The sequence below is a fragment of the Adiantum capillus-veneris genome, chromosome 25 (assembly GCF_014529385.1).
Source record: "Adiantum capillus-veneris isolate H3 chromosome 25, ASM1452938v2, whole genome shotgun sequence".
Taxonomy (NCBI): domain Eukaryota; kingdom Viridiplantae; phylum Streptophyta; class Polypodiopsida; order Polypodiales; family Pteridaceae; genus Adiantum; species Adiantum capillus-veneris.
In genome coordinates this window covers 6,355,738-6,376,005 of record NC_140955.1, presented here as the reverse complement: position 1 = coordinate 6,376,005, position 20,268 = coordinate 6,355,738, and the positions used below count along the sequence as shown (strand labels likewise).

The 20,268-nt window shown below is 43.7% G+C and overlaps 1 protein-coding gene across 1 annotated transcript in view; it reads left to right on the top strand.

The window, feature by feature from the left end:
• The window catches only part of LOC147424372 (alpha/beta-Hydrolases superfamily protein), an 81,068-nt gene extending 61,281 nt beyond the window's left edge, over positions 1-19,787 (top strand). Inside the window, exons 9-18 of the mRNA XM_086500633.1 lie at positions 2,488-2,578; positions 3,196-3,261; positions 15,118-15,343; positions 15,603-15,704; positions 16,043-16,128; positions 17,773-17,895; positions 18,552-18,621; positions 18,734-18,828; positions 19,001-19,105; positions 19,181-19,787. Of these exons, the coding sequence (XP_086356759.1) occupies positions 2,488-2,578; positions 3,196-3,261; positions 15,118-15,343; positions 15,603-15,704; positions 16,043-16,128; positions 17,773-17,895; positions 18,552-18,621; positions 18,734-18,828; positions 19,001-19,105; positions 19,181-19,297 (1,081 nt within the window). The 3' untranslated portion in view covers positions 19,298-19,787. The remainder of the gene's footprint in view (positions 1-2,487; positions 2,579-3,195; positions 3,262-15,117; positions 15,344-15,602; positions 15,705-16,042; positions 16,129-17,772; positions 17,896-18,551; positions 18,622-18,733; positions 18,829-19,000; positions 19,106-19,180) is intronic.
• Positions 19,788-20,268: the final 481 nt, after the last annotated feature.

Here is a 20,268-nt window from a genome sequence, read left to right as displayed (position 1 = left end):
CTAGCTTGTACTGTGTTGATGCAATATAAAGAAATACCAAAAGGCGCGCCAAGGTTTGGGGCCAATACTCTCTGGGGTGGAGTTCCGTCACTCCGTGTCGCTCCTCTCTTTCAGTTCAGTTGTTATTGAAGTGCTAAAAGTCTGTTCAATCTGTTCTTTTCTATTGGCATGTGGTGCCCGTCTTATGACACATGGATTCCACTATTGCTATATGCTGATGATATTGTGTTGATCTCCGACTCTCCAGAGGGGATGCAACGTCACGTGGATGCTTTGCATAGATTTGCCCATGACAATGGTTTGTCTGTCAATCTTGGTAAAACCAAGGTTATGGTGTTTAACACCACCCCACAGTGGATCAAGAGATCAGCACCTACATTCACATACGGCCATGAGACAGTGGAGTCTTTAGTGGACCAGCTTTTTTATTGAGGAGAGCAGCAGAGACTAGACGAATGAGAGCGTATGTAGCATTGGGTGGATTGGAGAGGATGTGCTCATAGATTTAGTCTCAATAGTCTCATACGAAGCTCTGGCTTTTTGACACTCTGGTGGCTTCCGCATTGCTCTATGGAGTTCAGGTATGGGGACCTTCATTGGATCACCATGGGAGGTTAGGTCGCACTAATGGATGGGGAAACATGGAGAAGCCTTTGGTCTCTATGATCTCACGGCTTATTAGAGCCAAGGCTTCAATACCACATGACATTATTCGAGCAGAGTTAGCTGACCCCCCACTAGTGGTTGAGGCGCTCACCACATTAGTCTCCTTTATACACCGCTCATGGGATCTCTCCAGAGATAGATATGCCCACCTAGCACTGGAGTCCTCTCGACAGTTAGCTATGCATGGAGATACAGCATGTTGGTATGGGGAGATGACATCTTGGTTCCAGGTACATGGGCTCAGCATGGACAGATTCCCCTCCTTCCAAGTACTCATTGGATGCACCCTCTCTGACTCTTACACAGTCCGAGATCACCAGGCTCATTCGCCAGGACCTGACTCAGCTAGACAGTAGGAGGACTTGGATACAGCCGGCACAGGATTTGGGCACGAAGATGGCTTTTAATAGAAGCATCTTCTCTAGCTTACTGAGGATGGTTTTGTTACGAGACCTAGATACATGGACTCCCACTTATCTCATGGGATACGATGTGCTATTGACTAGATACGCACATCTGCACACGAGCTTCGGGTCAAGATTGGTAGATAGAGCGGATTAATAGTAGAGGCCAGGACATGTCCCCTATGTCACATGGAGCCTAAGATAGAGTTGCACTACACATGCCATTGCCTAGTTTACTATGAGATACGAGGCTGCTTGTTCAGAGAGGGCTTTGGATCACTCTCTAGAGTCATGGGGAATGAGGACCAGAGATGCCTGGGACGGTTTTTGCTTGAGGTGCGCAGACACAGAGAGAGCCTGGTGCGAGGAGAGGCTAGCGAGTCCCAGAGACAGATAACAGAATTCTTTAGAGCGGACAATAGGCAGCCGGAGGAGCGGCTACTACAGCAAAGTTCAAATTCTCGTCACACCAGAGGCACGCTGATCGATCGAGCGCTCGAGCTAGGGAGATCCAGATGCCCATGACTGCGGAGGACTACACAACATCGACGAAGGCTACATCAGAGGATTCGGATCACTTTGGCTCGACATGCACGACGCCTAGTCAGACTACTACCATGGAGGAGATTGATGAGATCTGCAAGCGACCGATGATGGATCTCCAATGATTTAGCTCTTTTCGAGGATACACCCACATTGCGTTGTAGTAGCCCTCATTCACTACTTTCACCACCCTACTCATATCCTACACATTCCTAGCTAGTTGCTTTGCTTACATACAGCAGTTTAGGATTCTATAGTACCCCTTTTTCAGTACCTTTTTTAATTTTTGATACTCAGTCATTGTATCAGATTCACTGCATTGTAACCGTTTGGTCTCATTGGTCATTTTGGCCTTTTGAAGACGTTAATATAGCATTTCATTTCATCTCTCTCTCTCTCTCTCTCTCTCTCTCTCTCTCTCTCTCTCTCTCTGTGTGTGTGTGTGTGTGTGTGTGTGTGCGCGCGCGCGCGCTTGCTTGCACCGATAGCACGTGGCAGGCCATTGTGCATCCGTACCTTTTGTTCTGCAACATCTGAACCTTTATGCTAGCTATGAGGAGAGCCATCACTAGGTGGTGCAAATTTGACAATGCAAATGGCCTGTTTTACATGTGAAAGGGTTAGATTTAAAGGGAGGACGGAAGGGAGAAGAAGGGGGGCGGGGGGTTAGGGGGGGAAGGCTGATTTGGTGAATTTACCGTTTTTTGAAATGTTAAACTTCTATCATTGCTATATGTAATCCGCACTAAACCGTATGACCAATTTAAAATGTATCAACTTGCTGCTGCTTGTGTATCACCTATGTACAGTGTCATCAATTATTTCCTCGTTTGGAATGCTATACAAACTTTGTACTGACTTTGGTCCATTGTAGAAAGAAGGGCAAGTCCTACATTGGCATTTTGGATTTCCCATCATGCTTCTTCAACTCATTGCAGCTTCCTTTTACCGATATCTATGATCTGGTATGTACCTGTCATTTGTTCCTACTGAAAAGATTAGATTAATTGGTGATAAGCTGTGAATACTTAAAATGGTTGGTTTTTCATGGGGAGGGCTTTGTGCCTTTGCTCGCATTATTCTTGTACGAATGATATCACCTTGGTCAGCAAATCCAATAGTGTTGTTGATGTTTGGTTCCAATTTTTGAGAGGTGAATAGATTCAGCAGTGAATTTTGTAAAGAGGAGGAATTTTCAAGGATGGGGTTTTTTTCTTTGCTCTCTCATTACTTGTATTTATGATAGTTACTTGATACAGAAATAATTTATGTATCAAGCTTTCTTGTTGTGAGGATTTTTCTTGCTTTTTTGCTCTTTGGAATAGGTGTAGATTCTCTTTCTCTCTTGTTCTTTCCTCTTGAAGTTGTAAGTTCAGATTTTTCTGCTGATCATATATTTATATATCCAGCGTTACTAATACATATGTATCCAAGGGTAAATTCAGCTCAAAAGGAGCCAGTCCTGTTACATGTGTGCTAGAGTCTGTTATAGGAAGCTCTATGCAATATGTCTCCCTCTTGTATCTGGTTTTACATATCTCAATGCTATTCATCATGCTAAAACTTTTTGGTTTGTTTGCAGCTTGTTAAAGACAACATTCTTTATGTGGAGGTAGCATCTGCATCTCATCCAATTTCAGTGGCAAAGGTTTGTGATTATTGCTAGATTCACACCTGTTTTTCAGATTAGGGGTGCTTTTAGCTGGACTACATCAAATGCAAGCCACACAGATTGTTTAAATCTATGCCTTTATTTCTAGAAGACTGCATTGAATTGCTTAGGCGTCAATACCACAATATCATTTCGCAAAATGTCTTTCCCATATCAAAATGTGGATTCTATTTTAGTTGATCTTTTTCATGTTAGCCTAGCGTCATTGGCAGCTTGATGCTCCTTTTATATGGAGATAGAAGCATAGTTCTGCTAATATTTTGTAAAGAGACAAAGAAAAGAAGCAACAGACATAATTTGTTTGTGAAGCTCGAGCCCTTTTGCTAAAGTTGAAATCTGGGTATACCTTAGCAGGGGGCTTGCGGTAGGAAACAATACCCCCCCCCCCCCCCCCCCCCCCCGCGGCCACACACACACACACACACTCTGCTGTGCCCTCGACAGGAGGATGAGGAAGAAGAGGAGCAGCCAATTTTCATAATTTCATCTTGCCTCAAGCAGCTCCCACCATGGCTTGCATCTTTCATCGTACCTTATGTATATTCTTGGAAGCTGGCATGGATTATGCTTTAGGGCTGGACATGCTACTTTCAACACAATTGGATTTGACTAAATATATAAGACAAACCCAGGGGTTGCTACAATTGTTAATGAAACCCAGGGGTGGGGGGAGGGACGCTGAACAAAATGCCATTCCCTGTTACTGGTACTCACGTTTGAAACCCGGAACGGGGATTCGGAACGGGAACTTGGAATGGGAACGGGAAACGGAGACCTGAAAACGGCCATTCCCTGTTACTATGCATTTTATAAAGAGCAGGATAGAAAAGCTAAAATCTGAAATCTGGCCATTCCGAGGCGGTTTTGGTATCATCTGCTTGTCCGGAATGGCTGGCCGTTCTGAGACGCAGATAGAGCTGACAGATATGGAGTTCTTTGGTATGCTCATGTTAGAGACTGATGAGTTGGTGCAAGGACGCACAGTTTTGCCCATGGGTGATAGGGACGCAGGTTTCCCAGTGTCGGTGTTGACACATCCATACGCGATGAGTAGTCCTGATGATGCAGTGATTGCAGATAGCGCAGAGGAGGCGAGTACAACAAGGTTTGCGCAGATTTCGTCAGTGTTCGGGCGTCTCATGTTCGACTTGTTAGTGTCGAGGCCCGATCTAGCAGTTGCAGTGGGAACATTTGCAGCAAGGGTTGTCAATCGTGCGATGGCTGACACTAGCATGATGCATGGTGGAGTTTTGCAGACCATACACAGTAGTCTGCTGGATTTACATGCAGGCTCTAGCGTTGGTACGCACACTCGCTTACCACCAGAGACGATACGACTGCGTGTAGATCGACATAGTGAGTCAGTGGATAGAGGTTGAGAGAGTCTCTCACATAGTTTCTTGTACATACTAGTAGTTTAGCTAGTAGGCCTCACTTATCGGTGCATCGCCTTTACCCCGCCTTTGCCCGGTCCGGACGTCCAGTGTCCGGGTGCCCGTCTACATGTGTATATACCCTCATTCTTCATATACATGAGAATAAGGAGCTCCTCACTATTACTTGCTAGAGGCTGCTCCACCCACACGGTCTCTTGCTCTTCCCCTTCCCCGCACGCACCGCACCTCGCACGCACGCACACACTCACAATCATGGCTCTATAAAGATCAGTGGTGGGACATGTACGCACTCCAGAGGGGATATTTGATTTAGTTCACTCCACTATTGGAGTGAAACAAGGTTGTCCATTGTCTCCTACTCTATTTGGTATGTATATAGATGAGGTTTTTGATTACATTGACAGAGAGGGTGATAAAGCTGCTGTGCATACACTTATCTTCGAGTAGTCTTCTTTTGTTTTCTTTGAAGAGAGCAGCAAAGACTAGATTGACCATAGTGTATGTAGCCTTGGGAGCATTGGAGAGCATATGTTCGCAAGTTCAGTTCCAAGAACCCCGAACAAAGGTCTGGCTCTTTGATATCGTGGTAGCTTCAGCTATACGCTATGGGGTTCATGTTTGGTAACCCTTTGTGGGTCAGGATAGGTGGATAGGTATGGAGAAGCCCTTGATATCTATGATCTCTCGGCTGATTAGGGCCAAGGGCTCCGTGCCATACAAGATCATTAGAGCGGAGTTAGCAGCCCCACCTATGGAGATAGAGGCGCTTACTAGATTAGTCTCCTTTCTGCACAGCTTATGGGGTACTACCAGAGACACATATGCCAAATTGTCCCTTGAGTCCTCCAGACAGTTAGCTTTATAGGGGGACACATCATGCTGGTATGCACAAATCTCATCATGGTTCCGAAAACATGGCTTCATTATGGGCAGTTTTGCCTCCCTTTGAGTATGTAACAAACTTGGACACTCCAAGTCAAGATTCTATCGCTACACAGCAGAGATTCATCTCAAAACTGTTCACAATTCACAATTGATTTGACACGGCCGGGCGGAGTTCCGTGCCTAGAGATGTTGGCCCCAAAGACTGGCGCCCCTTTCGGTATTTCTCTTTGTATTAATGTGTGTTCAAAGTACAAGAGAGTGGGAGGGTTCTCACTCTCAGACTCTGCGTCCAGATGCTTTGAGAAGTGAGGGCCCTGCCCACTTATGTATAAGTTACAAGGGATGCCCAAAAGCAGAGCCCCAAACGCTTCTCAAATAAAGCAGTTGTCCCAAAAGCTTTAAAAATTAAAGCATCAAGCCCTAAAAGCTGCCGTACAAATCTGCCAGCACAAATCAAGGGCTTCCATACTCTGTGCCATGTTATCAGCTCAGCTTTTTTTGCACCACAATACTTGCCGCAATTTTCAAAAATCCGTACCAACCTGTCGGCGTATATGGCGGGAGTTCCATACAGTATGCCACGTGTCACTGTCCAGGGACCAGCCACTGTGGGGGTATCTGGGCATGCCACGTCACTGGTTTGTGACATACCTCCCTCTTGAAAGCATTGTAATCGCCCTCGATTACGCCTGCAAAACAGACAGAAGCCATAAACTGTCTTAGCAGACACTGACTGTTAGTACCAACGCACTAGGAACAACACATCTAGCACATGTACTAATCGACAGTCACATCACAGGACATCACTTGACACCACATGACAAATCACATTCAGAAATCATTCCAATCTCAGACCATGATTAATCTGCAACGTATTTAGCAATCGCATCTAGATCCAGTGGGGACCTCTCAGATGCCCGATAACTAATCCTTATTGCAATCATGTCTATAGAGATTTATCAGACCGAAATGTTGCGGTCATTTCGTCTATCAGTTCCTGCACTTAAACACGTCAAGTACAAATCAGTATCATATTATCGGGAATTCCAAATCTTAAAGTCATTACAGTAGAATATTGTCAGCTCACAGTATCCCTGAAACCCAATAGGGACATCAGTGACTCTATTATCAAAAATCGGGGCAATCCGAGTAGACTATGCTAAAACGAATGCTTCAAGGTAAAAGGTTCACAATCTAGAGGAGTATCTGCCAGGTCCTCCTCCAGGCTCTTCCATCCACTCCACATCCAATGTGGGATAGTTCTTGAATTTAACCAAGAACCGCCTTATCACTTTACCTTTTATCTTCTATCTTTATGTGCCAATATCTGTTCTGGAACGAGTATCTCCTCGCTTTCCTCCACTTCGGGTTGCTCATTGAGCACATCTCCTTTAAAAGGCTTCAAGAGACTCACATAAAAAGCATTGTGAATTCTCCAAGTATCGGGCAGCTTCAGTCTAAAGGAGACATTATTCATCTTTTTTTTAATCTGGAAAGGTCCATAGTATCTCATGCTAAGCTTTAGAAAAAGCCGTTCCTTTCCCTTTTTCTTTCTCAGGCGTGCCTTCTCAAAACGTAAGAGCACCCAATCGTTCTCCTTTAATTTCAAATTGCGACGATGTCGATCTGCTGCCTTTTTGTGTCTTTCTTGAGATTTCTGTAAAGCCTCTCAGACCTTGGCAAAAGCAGTGTCCAAGTCCCTCGTGTACTGGTCGCCTTAAGAAGGGTAGAACCTTCGGAGCACCTTTAATAATCTCAAATGGCGCTTTTCCTGTCGAGAGTAAATTGTGTTATTATAGGCAAAATTCCACCAAGGGCAAATACTTTTCCCATTGAGTCTTCTGATCAGAGATGTAAAACTTCAATAAATCCAGTACGACTGAATTTGCAATCTCAGATTGTCCATCTGTCTGCGGGTGGAAAGATGACGAGAACTGCAACCGTGTACGAATGTTCTCCTAAATAGCCTTCCAAAACAAACTCGTGAATCGGGGATCTTTGTCAGTGACTATTGTCTCAAGCATGCCATGTAATCTGAATATCTGGGCAATGAACAGTCGCTAAGTGATCCGGCTTGATTGTTTTCTTCATTGGAATGAAATGAGCTTGCTTGCTAAATCTGTCAATAACAGTCCAGATACCATTGTGCCCACTCTGTGTCTTCAGGAGATCAAAAATGAAATCCATTGCAATACTTTCCTAGGGGCGGGTGGGTATGGGTAAAGGCTGTAACAATCCCTGTGCTTTATGCCTGTCAAACTTGACCTTTTGGCATACCAAGCAATTGCGTACAAAATCGTCCACGTCCTTCTTGAGTCTCGGCCAAAAGAAGTATCGCTCCACACCTTTCCAGGTGGTATCAATGCCGCTGTGACCCGTAAATGGTGGACACTGGCATTCGGTTAGAACCTTTTCCCTCAACAGTTGTGTAACACACAACATCGTTTTCTTCATCAAGTAGCCATCCCGAATGGAATATCCTGCTACTATCTCCCCATTCTGTACTCGACCGAATATCTTTGCAAAATCTGGATCTGTGGCGTACTGATCGACCATGTCCTCGAAACTTCTATGAATTATCGCGGAAATAGCCAAGACCACGGCTTCCGTGACAAAGATCTGCCACCAAGTTCTTCTCTCCCTGCACATGGACAATCTGGAAGTGAAACTGTGACAAGATGTTTGCCCACCACATCTGCTTTTTCAATAGCTGCTTCTGTGACAAGAAGTAGCGTAAGCTGTAGTGATCTGTGAAGACCGTAAAATTGGCTCTGAGTAGGTAATATTGCCACTGAGTAAGAGCATGGATAACCGCCAAAAGCTCTTTCTCATATATTTGTGCTGTGAATTCCGGCCTTGAAAACAATCGGCTCTCATTGGCAATGACATGGCCTTCTTACATTAAGACTGTACCCAGACTACGACCACAAGCATCACAATATACTTCGAATGACTTCTGCAAATCCGGCAAAGTCAAAACTGGTCCTATAGTCAATTTGTTTTCAATGTCTGAAAGGAAGTTACCTCTGTGGGCCCCCACGAGAAAGGGACTCCTTTCTGTGTGAAGACATGCAAAGGGGAAGCAACGTCTGCAAACTTTCTAATGAACCGCAGGTTGTAAGAACTTAAGCCCAGAACTTAAGCCCAAGAAGCTTCTAAGTTCATGAGCATTCTTCAAATCGGGTCAATCACGTATATTCTCAATCTTCGGGTCCATCTACAGTCTTGTTGCTGAGGCGATGTGTCCCAAAAAGTGTATCTTGGTAGGAAAAATTCGCTCTTCTTTGCATTAATCACCAACTTGTGATCTCGCAATGCCTGAAAGACCTGTAGTAGCAGGTGTTCTCTATGTTCTGCCTCATCCTTGGAGAAGACAATAATGTCATCAAAGAAAGTGCCAATAAAAGATTTGTACTCTATGAAAATCCTGTCCATCATTCGGTTAAAGTCGCTGGAGCATTGGTAAGGCCAAAAGGCATCACCAAAAATTCAAATAAATCGAAGGTCGTCCGAAAAGCTGTCTTGTAGACATCTCCCAGCGCGATTCGGATGTGATGATATCCGCTCTTCAAATCGATCTATTGAAACAAGAAGATCCCTGTAGTCGGTCAAGAATATCATCGATCCTAGGAATCGGAAATCTGTTCTTGATGGTGATTTTATTGATAGATGTATAATCAATGCACATTCTCCAAGATCCGTCTTTCTTCAAAACCAACAACACCAGAGAGCAATAAGGTGAAGTACTCGGTTGGATAAGACCCTTTTCCAAGAGGTCTTTCACTTGGTTCATAATCTCTTCATTCTAGGCTCGGCTCACACGGTAAGGTGGCCGGTTCGGTGGTGTGCTTCTAGGTATCAGATCAATGGTATAATCCTCAGGGCGAGCTGGTGGCAACTCGCTTGGCAGGCCCTCAGAAAAGCAATCGGCGTGAGTGTGGAGAGAATCTTGGCGTTCTTTATCAAGTTCAGACATATTTGTCCTATGTTCATTATTCAACTCTTTCAAAAAGATCGAGTAAACGAACAGATTGGATTTCATTAATTTTGAAACGGCGGAAGCCGATACAATAGGGACAGACTCGCCCTTCAATTTCACATCAAGTACAATGTTTTGGCCGTCAATGTCGCTTTTTGTGCCCGATAATCGACCACGGCGTTGTTCTTATGGTACCAAGGGACTCCCAGGAGGACATCACAACCTTTCAAGGGCATTATGTAGAAGTCTTCATGCCCCAAATACCCCAAATACCCATGCAATCTAGAACCAGTCCTGCTTTCATCTTGCCTTTTCGTCCACGTTTCTCAACTGCTTTCGAACTCTCTGGGCTTTCTTCATCTTGTTCTTCTGTGCCTTTCTAGGGCACTTCGCGGAGATGTGCCCATGTTCCCCGCATCCAAAACAATTCCCCTCTTTGATGTAGTTGGCCCCATGCGAAACGAGGTTTTGCCATACATTCAGGAAATTTGACTTGCCCCACAGATGAGATCACGACTTAGAGAACCGAACAGACTTCTAATAATGAAAGTAGAAAGAAGAAGAGCCCCCACGAAAAGAAAGATAAGGATTCACGACCCCGGCACACTCTTCGGGAGAACCCATCAATTCTTGAATAGAATCTGACTTTTGTTCTTAAGCAGTGATCGCGGATCTCTGTAGGAAGTCCGTAGCAAAACCGCTCAATGTGTTCTTTAAACGAGATCTCTTAAATGAAGAAACTGGTAGAAAAGAGCTCCAAAATCTCTCGCAATATGCGTCGAAAGAATCTTGCTTGGTCATCCGAAAATGATTCCAAGTAGTTCGTATATCTCGTCCGTACTCCCAAGTCAGCCAAGAAGAAATAAAAGCCTTTTAAGTTTCAGCCATTTAACTGGCGCTTTCTTGTTCAATAGAAGGGTGGTTTAAGAAAGAGGTAGCCCTCCGAATCTTGAAGTGCTCTGAGTAATGCCCTCCAGAGAAAGCTATATCAAACTGTTGTATGAAGGCCAAAGCCCTCGAAGCATCTCGGAATCCAAAAAAAGTGTCAAACTTAATTGACTGTCCACCTTCTTTAAATTCTCGAACTTTCTTCCTTTAATCTCGGAGGAAGTCATATTGATTGGCTTTATAGAAATGATGCTTCTTTGTGTAAAATCTGTGATTGTCGGAGTTCAAACTATCTGAAGACGAGTCCTTTGTAGGACTGTAAGAAACTGGGCGAAACTTAGGCTTCTTTGCCTTTTTCTTGCCCTTTTCGAAGCTTTGCTTTTTGCTTCGCTTTTTCCCTTTCCTGTCTTCTTCGCTCGAGTTAGAAGAGCTAGAAGAACTGTCAGAAGAAGAAGAAGAACTGGGTACTCCTTCAAATTGCACACGCTTCTCTGCTTTCTTGCCGAGGCAAAAGTAGATTGACCATCCAAATAACCCGGGAAGTCAGTTCCTTCTGCTTTTTGTCATGCTTTTTGGCTTTGTTGTTTGCGTCAAAAAGTTGAGTAATCTGTGTATCAACCACCTCTTCCAATTCTTGCTCTATAAACTTCCTCGGAGTAGGAGGTTTCTAGAGTGCCAGTTTGAGGGGTGGCTCTGTGCCCTTCTGCCACTGGGTGTGCACTTCGTCGAAGGACTCCTGAGTAATTTTTTTTGCAAATTTTGATCCTTCACAAGGTTGATCATCATCTTTGTTGCGTTGTCAACCAATTGTCGACATTCCATCTCTTCAATCTCTACGTGAGTAGACCGAGGTGGGCCGTACTCTTCGTGATAAACTTCTTGGCGATCTCTTCCCGCATCCCCAGATGCAGAGGAAGTCGGCTGTCCTTTGTTGGAATCCATAAGTGTCGCGAGAAAAGGATCGGATTTCCCGATAGAAGAGAAATCGGCCGCACTCTGATACCACTGTAACAAACTTGGACACTCCAAGTCAAGATTCTACCGCGATACAACAGAGATTCACTTCAAAACAGTTCACAATTCAGAATTGATTCGACATGGCCCGGCAGAGTTGCGTGCCTAGAGATATTGGCCCCAAAGACTGGCGTCCCTTTCGGTATTTCTTTTGGTATTAATCCGTGTTCAAAGTACAAGAGAGTGGGAGGGTTCTCACTCTCAGACTCTGCGTCCAGATGCTCTGAGAAGTGAGGGCTTTGCCCACTTATTTATAAGTTACAAGGGATGCCCAAAAGCAGAGCCCCAAAAGCTTCTCAAAGAAAGCAGTTTTCCCAAAAGCTTTAAAAATTAAAGCATCAAGCCCCAAAAGTTGCCGTAAATCTGTCAGCACAAATTAAGGGATTCCGTACACTGTGCCACGTCATCAGCTCAGCTTTTTGTGCGCCGCAAAACCCGCCGCAATTTACGGAAATCTGTACCAGCCTGTCGGCGCATATGCCGGTGGTTCTGTACAATTTGCCACGTGTCACTTTCCGGGGGCCACTGTGGGTGTATCCGGCAATGCCACGTCATTGGTTTGTGACAGAGTACTCCTTTGATGCACCATTGTTGTCTCTTACGCGGGTGGAGATTACTAGACTCATTCACCAAGACCTATCCCAGTTGGACACCAAGAGGACATGGATAGAGCCGATAGAATCTTCGCCAACTCATAGGGGATGGGTTTGTGATTCGACCCAGCTATATGGACACGCATCTATCTCATGGGTTACGGTGTGCCATTGGTCAGATACGGACATCTTCACTTCAGCTTGAGATTGAGACTGGTAGATTCAGTGGGATACTAGTAGCTAGTAGGATATGCTGCCTATGCCATACAAAGCTAGAGACAGAGATACATATATATGTCAGTGCATATCGTATTACGAGATAGGGGGTGGCTTCCACTGTCTATTCAAAGAGGGCTTCGGACCCTTCTCCAGAGTCATGAGCTATCATGACCAGAGATGTCTTGGAATGTATCTACTTGAGTTACAAACACAGAGATAGTTTACTGAGGACATCTAGAGACAGACAATCCTAGAGATAGATTACGGCTTTCTTCACACCAAACACTGGACAGATAGAGGGCCACCACTGCAAAGCTCAGCTCATACTCACACCCATAGTACTCTCATTGACCGAGCATTGGAGCTAGGGAGATCAAGACGCCCACGACTGAGGAGAGGAGCTTCATAGCATCAATGGAGACTACATCAGAGGAATCGAGCCATAGTATCTCGACATCTAGAGCACAAATGAGGATGGATTCATCACCCATTATACCCTCTTGTATTGGGCACCCATTGTATCAATGATCACACTTACCCCACATAGTTCCAGCTAGTAGCACTTCTAGATTCATTATCGTCTCTCCTTTTTTGTACCCAAACATGGTATAATATTCACCAGATTGTAACGGATTGGTCTCATAGGTCATTTTGGCCTTTTGAAGACGTTAATACATCATTTCAAGAGGGCTTACAGCGACACCTCGAGGCACTCGACGACTTTTGTACAAAGAGAGGGCTGTATACTTGGGAGTCACCTTTGCCATTCCACTTGGCATAGTCACAAGGGACGCGTCCCGAGGAGTGGGGACGGGGCTCAAATGGATTTTTAGTGTAAAAAAGAGGGTAGGATGGCAAGTTGGGACGGGAAGCCCAAAAATGGGCATCCCGTGTGACTATGCCACTTGGGCGCTTCACCATGGCAAAGGCGGCTATGGATAGAGTCATTAAAGGATATGCAGCTTCGGCCGTGGTAGAGAGGAGACGTCATCAAGCACACTTTCAGGAACCCGCACCAAGGGGTGGCTCTTCGACACTTTGGTCACCCCAGCTTTGATGTATGTGGCAGCAGTATGGGCTCCTGGATTGCTAGCCACCTCTTGAGAGACCACAGAGATGTATGGTATCACGCTTGTTTTGCAGCAAGCCCTCAGTACCACACGACATTATTAGAATAAAATAAGTCACTCCACCCATGCTAGTCGAGGTTATTTTCAAGACAGTTTGCCTCATTCAGAGGATGAGAGAGATCCATCAGATAGACTCACATAGAACCTTTGAGGCCTATAGACAGATTTCAGAGTCGGGCTAGCAGGAGTCTTGGTAGGCCTCTTTTCTGTTAGGTGTAGCGGAAGTGTTTAAGGATTTAGTTCGGATCTAGTACTCCGCACACAAACACAAGGTTGCTTTACTTCATTTGAAAGAACTGAACTAAACTGAATGAAAGAGAGAGAGATGCAAAGAGAGAAAGGAAGAGACGACACGGCATGTCGGGTCCCAAACTCTCAAGGGCCCCCTTGCTCTGTTGTCAGATTAAGTACTTTCTTTATTCTTGCACAATGCTGATACAATGATACTAAATGCTGATGATGCTAATGGGTACTTGATGCTACTGATGCTGGGTACTGCTGGGATGCTGAGGGATACTGCAGGTACTGTGGGGACACTGTGGTACTGAAGGTACTGAGGTACTGCTGGGTACTGCGGGGTGCTGAGGTACTGATGGGTTCTGTGTCGATGACGATGACGACGCTATGGCTGAATGCTGAAAATGCTAGCGACGTCGATGGCTCGTATCTGCAACCATGGCGAGCCTAAGGGCTGAATGCTGAGGCGATCATGGGCTGTCTGTTCTGGCTGAAAACGCTGATGCTCAAGGGCTGAAAACGCTGATCAAAAACGCTGATTCATGCTGAGAAAACACCGGAGATCTGCTGGGTCTTGCGGGTACTGGCTCTCCTGTGTCTTCTGTTTTCTCTAGCGCCCAAAGGGCCCCCTTTATAGGTGGAAAAGGCTGGATCGAGCAGCATCAAAAGGCCAGCCACGATTTGGAATGCCAAGGGGCATTTAATAAATAAAGGGTGTAAGAGGCGTTTCACACGCGGTAAATTGTCTATATGCTGAAATGCGGTACTATGCAAGAGAGGGTGCAACTATGACCGGCCTGGGTATGCAGGTCCTGCTAGAGGCTCACAAAGTGCCTGGCTAGGTCCTAAGCTAAGATTGAGGCTAGATTGTAGCAAAAGCTTGTCCACGTAGCGCAATTGCAGTGTGCACGTGACATTTTCCTTCGCCTTAGAGGAATTCTCGAGAAGTCCCCCTTGACTAGCCCCATAGAGAGCAGCACCCTGAGGTACATCACCTCTAGGCTACCTTAATGCTCTGGAAGATCATTGAGGTTTGCCCATGTCCATGGTGTTTTGCAGGCTTGCCTTCTCAAAGGGGGCATTCAAGTCAAGATCTGGGGATGATGCTGTTGCCAGATTGGGTTTCAGTCTTGGGATGAGGTGGCTGAATATGATAGCAACCACCCTATCTGCTGTCAGTATGATCTGGCAGGTAGCCAACCCCAAATGGATATGCATGTGGTATGTCTCAGTAGTAGTGGGCTCCACAAGGAACCACTTGAACTCCTTAAAAGGGGCCCCCCCCCCCCTTAAAAAAAAAAAAAAAAAAAAAAAAACCGCCACCCCATGGGCACCATTGGGAAGTAAAAAGAAGAGTTGTCACACCTTGTGCAGTCATTACTATCAAATTCTTCCTTTTCAACCTTCATGTAGAAGTGAATAGGGTTGTTTCTTTGTTGCAGGCTAATCTTTCAACGCGAAAAGTAACTAGGGCTGTTTCTTTGTTGCAGGTTAATCTTTCAAGCCCTGTCAGTAAGAATTTGGAGTACTCCATTGTCTGGTCATCAAGCTCTCTGAACCTTTCTGAGTATTGGGATTACTTGACCACACCAGAGATAATAGAATTTCCCACTGAAAGGCCTGATCAAACTGCATTCGCCAACTTCTATCCGCCACACAACAATGACTACTGCCCCCCAGCTGGTGACAAGCCACCTCTACTTGTTCGCTGTCACGGTAGGCCGCCTTCCTTATGTCTACATTGCTGGCTAGTTTATGTGGGTTTACCCACAGAAGTGACCTAGCATAGAGGCATTAGCTATGTAGTGCATGTGCATGAGAATCTGAATTACAACCATCCAAGTATTGAGTCTGCCTTGATACTTGAGATTAAACAACCATAATAAACTGTTTCGTTACATGTTGTTTGTTTGGAACTGACTGACCTAGCAACAGTCTAATGTTATTGTTGCCCACATGTATGAATTTTTTGCAGGTGGACCGACAGGTGAGACCAGGACTAGCTTAAATTTAGCAATTCAGTTCTGGACCAGTAGAGGTTGGGCTGTGGCTGATGTAAATTACGGAGGAAGCACAGGTAGATAAAGCAAAAGCTTGCACCATGTGACTGCTTGGTACATTTTGTTTTCAGGTTGCAGAGGTCTTTAAATGCTCTATATGTACCCATTTTACTTCGATACGATCTCAGACAATGCATATGCACTCTCTATGTTTTTGTGCCAGTGCCTCGTTACTGTATGTTTTCTATGTTTGTTTAACTACAGAGTTGGTGCTTATGGATAAAGCTATTGAGCTAAATAAAGGATCCTAGTTTCTGAATGTTGTTGTGTTTCAAGTTTTGAACTGCATACATGCTCGTTAAAAGAGTATGAAGTGTTTAGACAGATGACACTGGTCTTTGATGCCCCTATGAAGGATATGGACGAGAATACCGTGAAAGGCTTTACGGTGCATGGGGTGTCGTTGATGTTGATGATTGTTGCAGTTGTGCCAAATTCCTGGTGAGAACTAGTTGAAAAACGTTATACTGCTGTGTCCCGATCTAAAAATATTTTTTGCCATGTTATAGTTTTATCAATTGCTTGTGTGTCCATTGCATCATGCTTGCTCTAGATGAAGAGATGCATGCACTTCAGTTACCTCACAAGAACGAAGGTTTTGGGACAATTTGTTCCTGAATAACCTGGTTTTGTATGTAGGGCTCGGCCATGCTAGACAACAAAAACCAACAGGGCATTTCCTCACATGTTAAATACTAAAAGTCACAGCATAAAATAATCTAATCAGACAAGCTTATGTTTTTTTATCATTGTGTATCCTCTATGGTTAATTCTAGGTTTTCTGCCTAAGCTCATGGTTAACAATGCATACATTGTCTTTTTGTTTTCATTAATACTTTTGCTTGTTGATTGTTATTAATGGAACCAAAGATTCACAAGTTGTTTAGATCTTCACGTTTAGACGCGATCAAACTTCTACAGAGACTTACAAATGATACTGTGGATGATTGCAGTTATGGAGTGTAAAAGCCAAGAGGCTTTTCCTTGTTCTGTAGCTCTTAACCATACTTGACATGTATTCACTGAACTTAAAAGTTAAGATATTACATAGACAATCTATCTAAGCAGACTACGGAGAAAACCTTTATCCTCTAAAAGTCGTTGCATAATGAAGATGATGGTTACGTTGTCTTGTATATGAGTAGCATGTGTCTTTAGCTTAAACGTTCCTTTCAAAGTGAACTGGTTTTCAGCATAGATATATACATGAAGGCTGCTCCTCTAAAAAAAGTCTTTGCATCAACAAATAGAGCCATAGATAATGCATATCAAAGAGGATGATGGTTCTTGAACATCTATCGAGGCAAATAATGCCAACATATACTTTGTGACATTCATGATGTGTTATGTATCTAACCAGAGCACTACAGCATGACTTGTTTAGTTGCTTCCTTGTTATTATACGCTAGACAAGTTACAGCATGATATGGGTTATTTGGCAATCCATGGTACTATTGAGTCCTTGCATTTTGGGCTATGATAAGCTGTCAAATATTTTTATCATAATAAATGCTACCTGGGATAAGTACATATTTTCTTTTCTTCAAGGAGGGCTTTGTGATGACCATGCCTTAAAATGCGGATTTTCGTGGAATTGGATGGAACCTTATTGTGCCAAGGTGAATTACTTTTTGTTGATTATGAGAGAGCACTTGTAGTGGTGCAATTATTCGATTGATGCTTTTATGTAATGAAAGGGCTTAATGTAGATCTGTGCAATCATGGTAAAATGATTGGGCATTGGTACACCTGGATAGCAGCTGTTTTTGGTAAGTTATAAGATCAATGTTTGATAATCTTATGGACTATCTTTTTGTGTATTCCTGTTCCATTTCTTATCCCATATTATAATGTTGTGCACGTACCTTGAGGTTTTGGGATGGAGATAAATTCAGGTTAGTCACCGTTAAATACTGACAAATCTGAGTGCATATTTTGGGTCCATGCATGGCACACATTTAGTGCGTATTCAAGCAGCCTTTGAGCTTCCCTGTGAAACTCATTTCTTTCACTTGGATGACACATAACACCTTAGTCCGATTTTTCTGGTAGTAATAGAGTGATTGTTCTTGCATTTTGATGCAGGTAGATTCTGGAAAAGTGGATGGTGAACATCTTTGTATAGATGGAGGTTCGGCAGGAGGCTACACAACACTGGCTGCACTTGTGTTTAAAGAGACATTTAAGGCTGGTTGCTCTTTCTATGGGGTAAAGTACACAAAGCTCCTTTGTGCCATCCTCGTCTTTATCAAGAAAATTGCATATCTGAAGAGCGCTTAAATGTATGGTGTCTAAGCAACAAGCATTGCATGGTACTGGAAAAAGTGCTACTTCATAGTGCTAAGGTATCTTCACATAATGAACCATGCCTCGAACTGGTTTGTCAGACACTTATAGCAGTAAGGATTGACCTTGAAGGTTTTTATAGAGCCAAAAGGGCTGTCTTTTTCATACCACTATGCTTGAAAGGCTCATGTCTCTGCTGGACAGGATGGGAATGGAGGGGTCTTGAACCAGCATGAGGTAGGAAAACACCTCTGCCAGGTCCTTCATAGTCCTCTTTGGAACAATCAGAAAGGTTTTTTCATCTGTCGGATTGTGATTTCCACGAGAAAGTTTTCCATTAGTGTTTTACGAGCTAGGATTTGTGTACCTCTGCTCTTAGCTCCTTTTCTCCTTTCTGATATGCCAGGCTGAGGAACTCATGGTTAAATCGTATGCCTTGTACTTTGAAAGAGTTCTCTTTGAAAGTGTGTTTCATGGCAGGCGTGTAGGCATATGATGGCGTTGTCATTGTGAACTCTCTCCACTTAACTGTTGAAGAGCCTTGAATCATTTTACTGCTCCTTTCCAATCCCTTGCAGATTGGAGATTTGTTTGTCTTGGTGGGGGACACACATAAATTTGAGTCTCATTACATAGAATCTTTGGTTGGTGAGCCTCTTCAAGAATACTCTGCTTATTTTTCTGAATGTTGCGAATCTGCCCTCTGCCTTTAAGGTGGGTATCAAATACTAACATACCTCTTGTTGGAAAACTTCATCAGGTTCTGATAAAAAAGTTATTTATGATCGATCACCAATCAATTTTCTTGAAAAGCTGTCTTGTCCGGTGATACTATTTCAAGGTCTGGAAGACAAGGTATGTGGAAGAGAGAGTCTACAACACAATGAGAGTTCTTACAATTGTCCGCTAACTGAATTTGCTACCTAGGCATACTTACTGACATCCATATTACAATCTTTTGTTACAAGTCCTGTGCATTATTCTTTATATCAGCTAATGAAACCCAAAAGTTAAATTTTTACTTCAGGTCGTTCCAGCATCACAGGCATGCCTCATATACGACTCCGTGAAGTCGAAGAAACTCCCTGTAGCACTCATTGAGTATGAAGGTGAACAACATGGCTTCCGCAAGGTATTAAACAGACAATTATCTTGGTAGTCTTATTCGGCTTTTTGAAAATTTAAGTACTTGCCTATCTACTTCCAGGCTGAAAATATCAAGTATACCCTGGAGCAAGAGATGGTCTTCTTTGCTCGTGTACTCAAAAGCTTCACAGTTGCGGATGAGATTACTCCAGTGCATGTAGATAACCTTGATGATTGACACAATTGTATAGAATGTGCTAGCACTGCCTCTTATGAGAAACAAAGTTTCCTGTTTGAAGCGATATTCAATTCACTATCGGTTTAGGTGTTAGCCCTTCCAAGACGTATTGCAAACTTCACAGGACAGAAGCATGAATAGGTGGACTTCATACTTGTGTCTCCACTACCAGCTAAAGCCGAAGCCAACTAATATATGGGGTGTGTTTTGGTCATAGTTATCATTTTGAGGCTTCCGTCCATTCCAACTTCCCGTTCCGAATCCCCATTTCATGTTTTAGACATGAGTATCCGTAAGAAGGAATGGAGATTCATGCCTGTTTTTGTACCCGTCGCGTGTTCCGATTTTTCGTTCCTGGTAAACTATGGTTTTGGTTGTGTCCTCCGTGGCTTGATAAATATGCCATCCATTGTAGAGGAAGAGGTCGAGTATAAGAGACTCCTTGAGCAACTGATCTTTGTAACATAGATTTCATGCTTACGATTGCGTATCTCATACTACATATCATGTCTTGTGCCCATCAAAGTTTCTACTACTATAAACCACCACATTATGTTTTGGGAGGCCTCCAGAAATATGGAAAGTCAAAAGCATGTACATGAGCGCTAACATGGTTAATTAACCTACATTTTAGGAAAACATCGTTCCATCCTAAACGTAGAGGTTAATCATTGTTGACATGTTGCACTTTCTGAAGGCTTACACAAGGAGCTCATTGGTAGGATGTTTGCAAGTTGCATGTTCCTATGTTCTTGAGAAATGTAATCAGATGAGATGTTCAATTCTCTCTCTCTCTCTCTCTCTCTCTCTCTCTCTCTCTCTCTCTCTCTCTTTGTAAATCAATTTGATTAATTTACTAGTGGGAATCTCAAAGCGAGGAAAACCCACCAAAAAGATCACGTACAAGGGAAGGAGCACATAAGTGTTTGGCTGTACAAAATGGCTAAAAGTATTCATAGGAAAGTTGATGT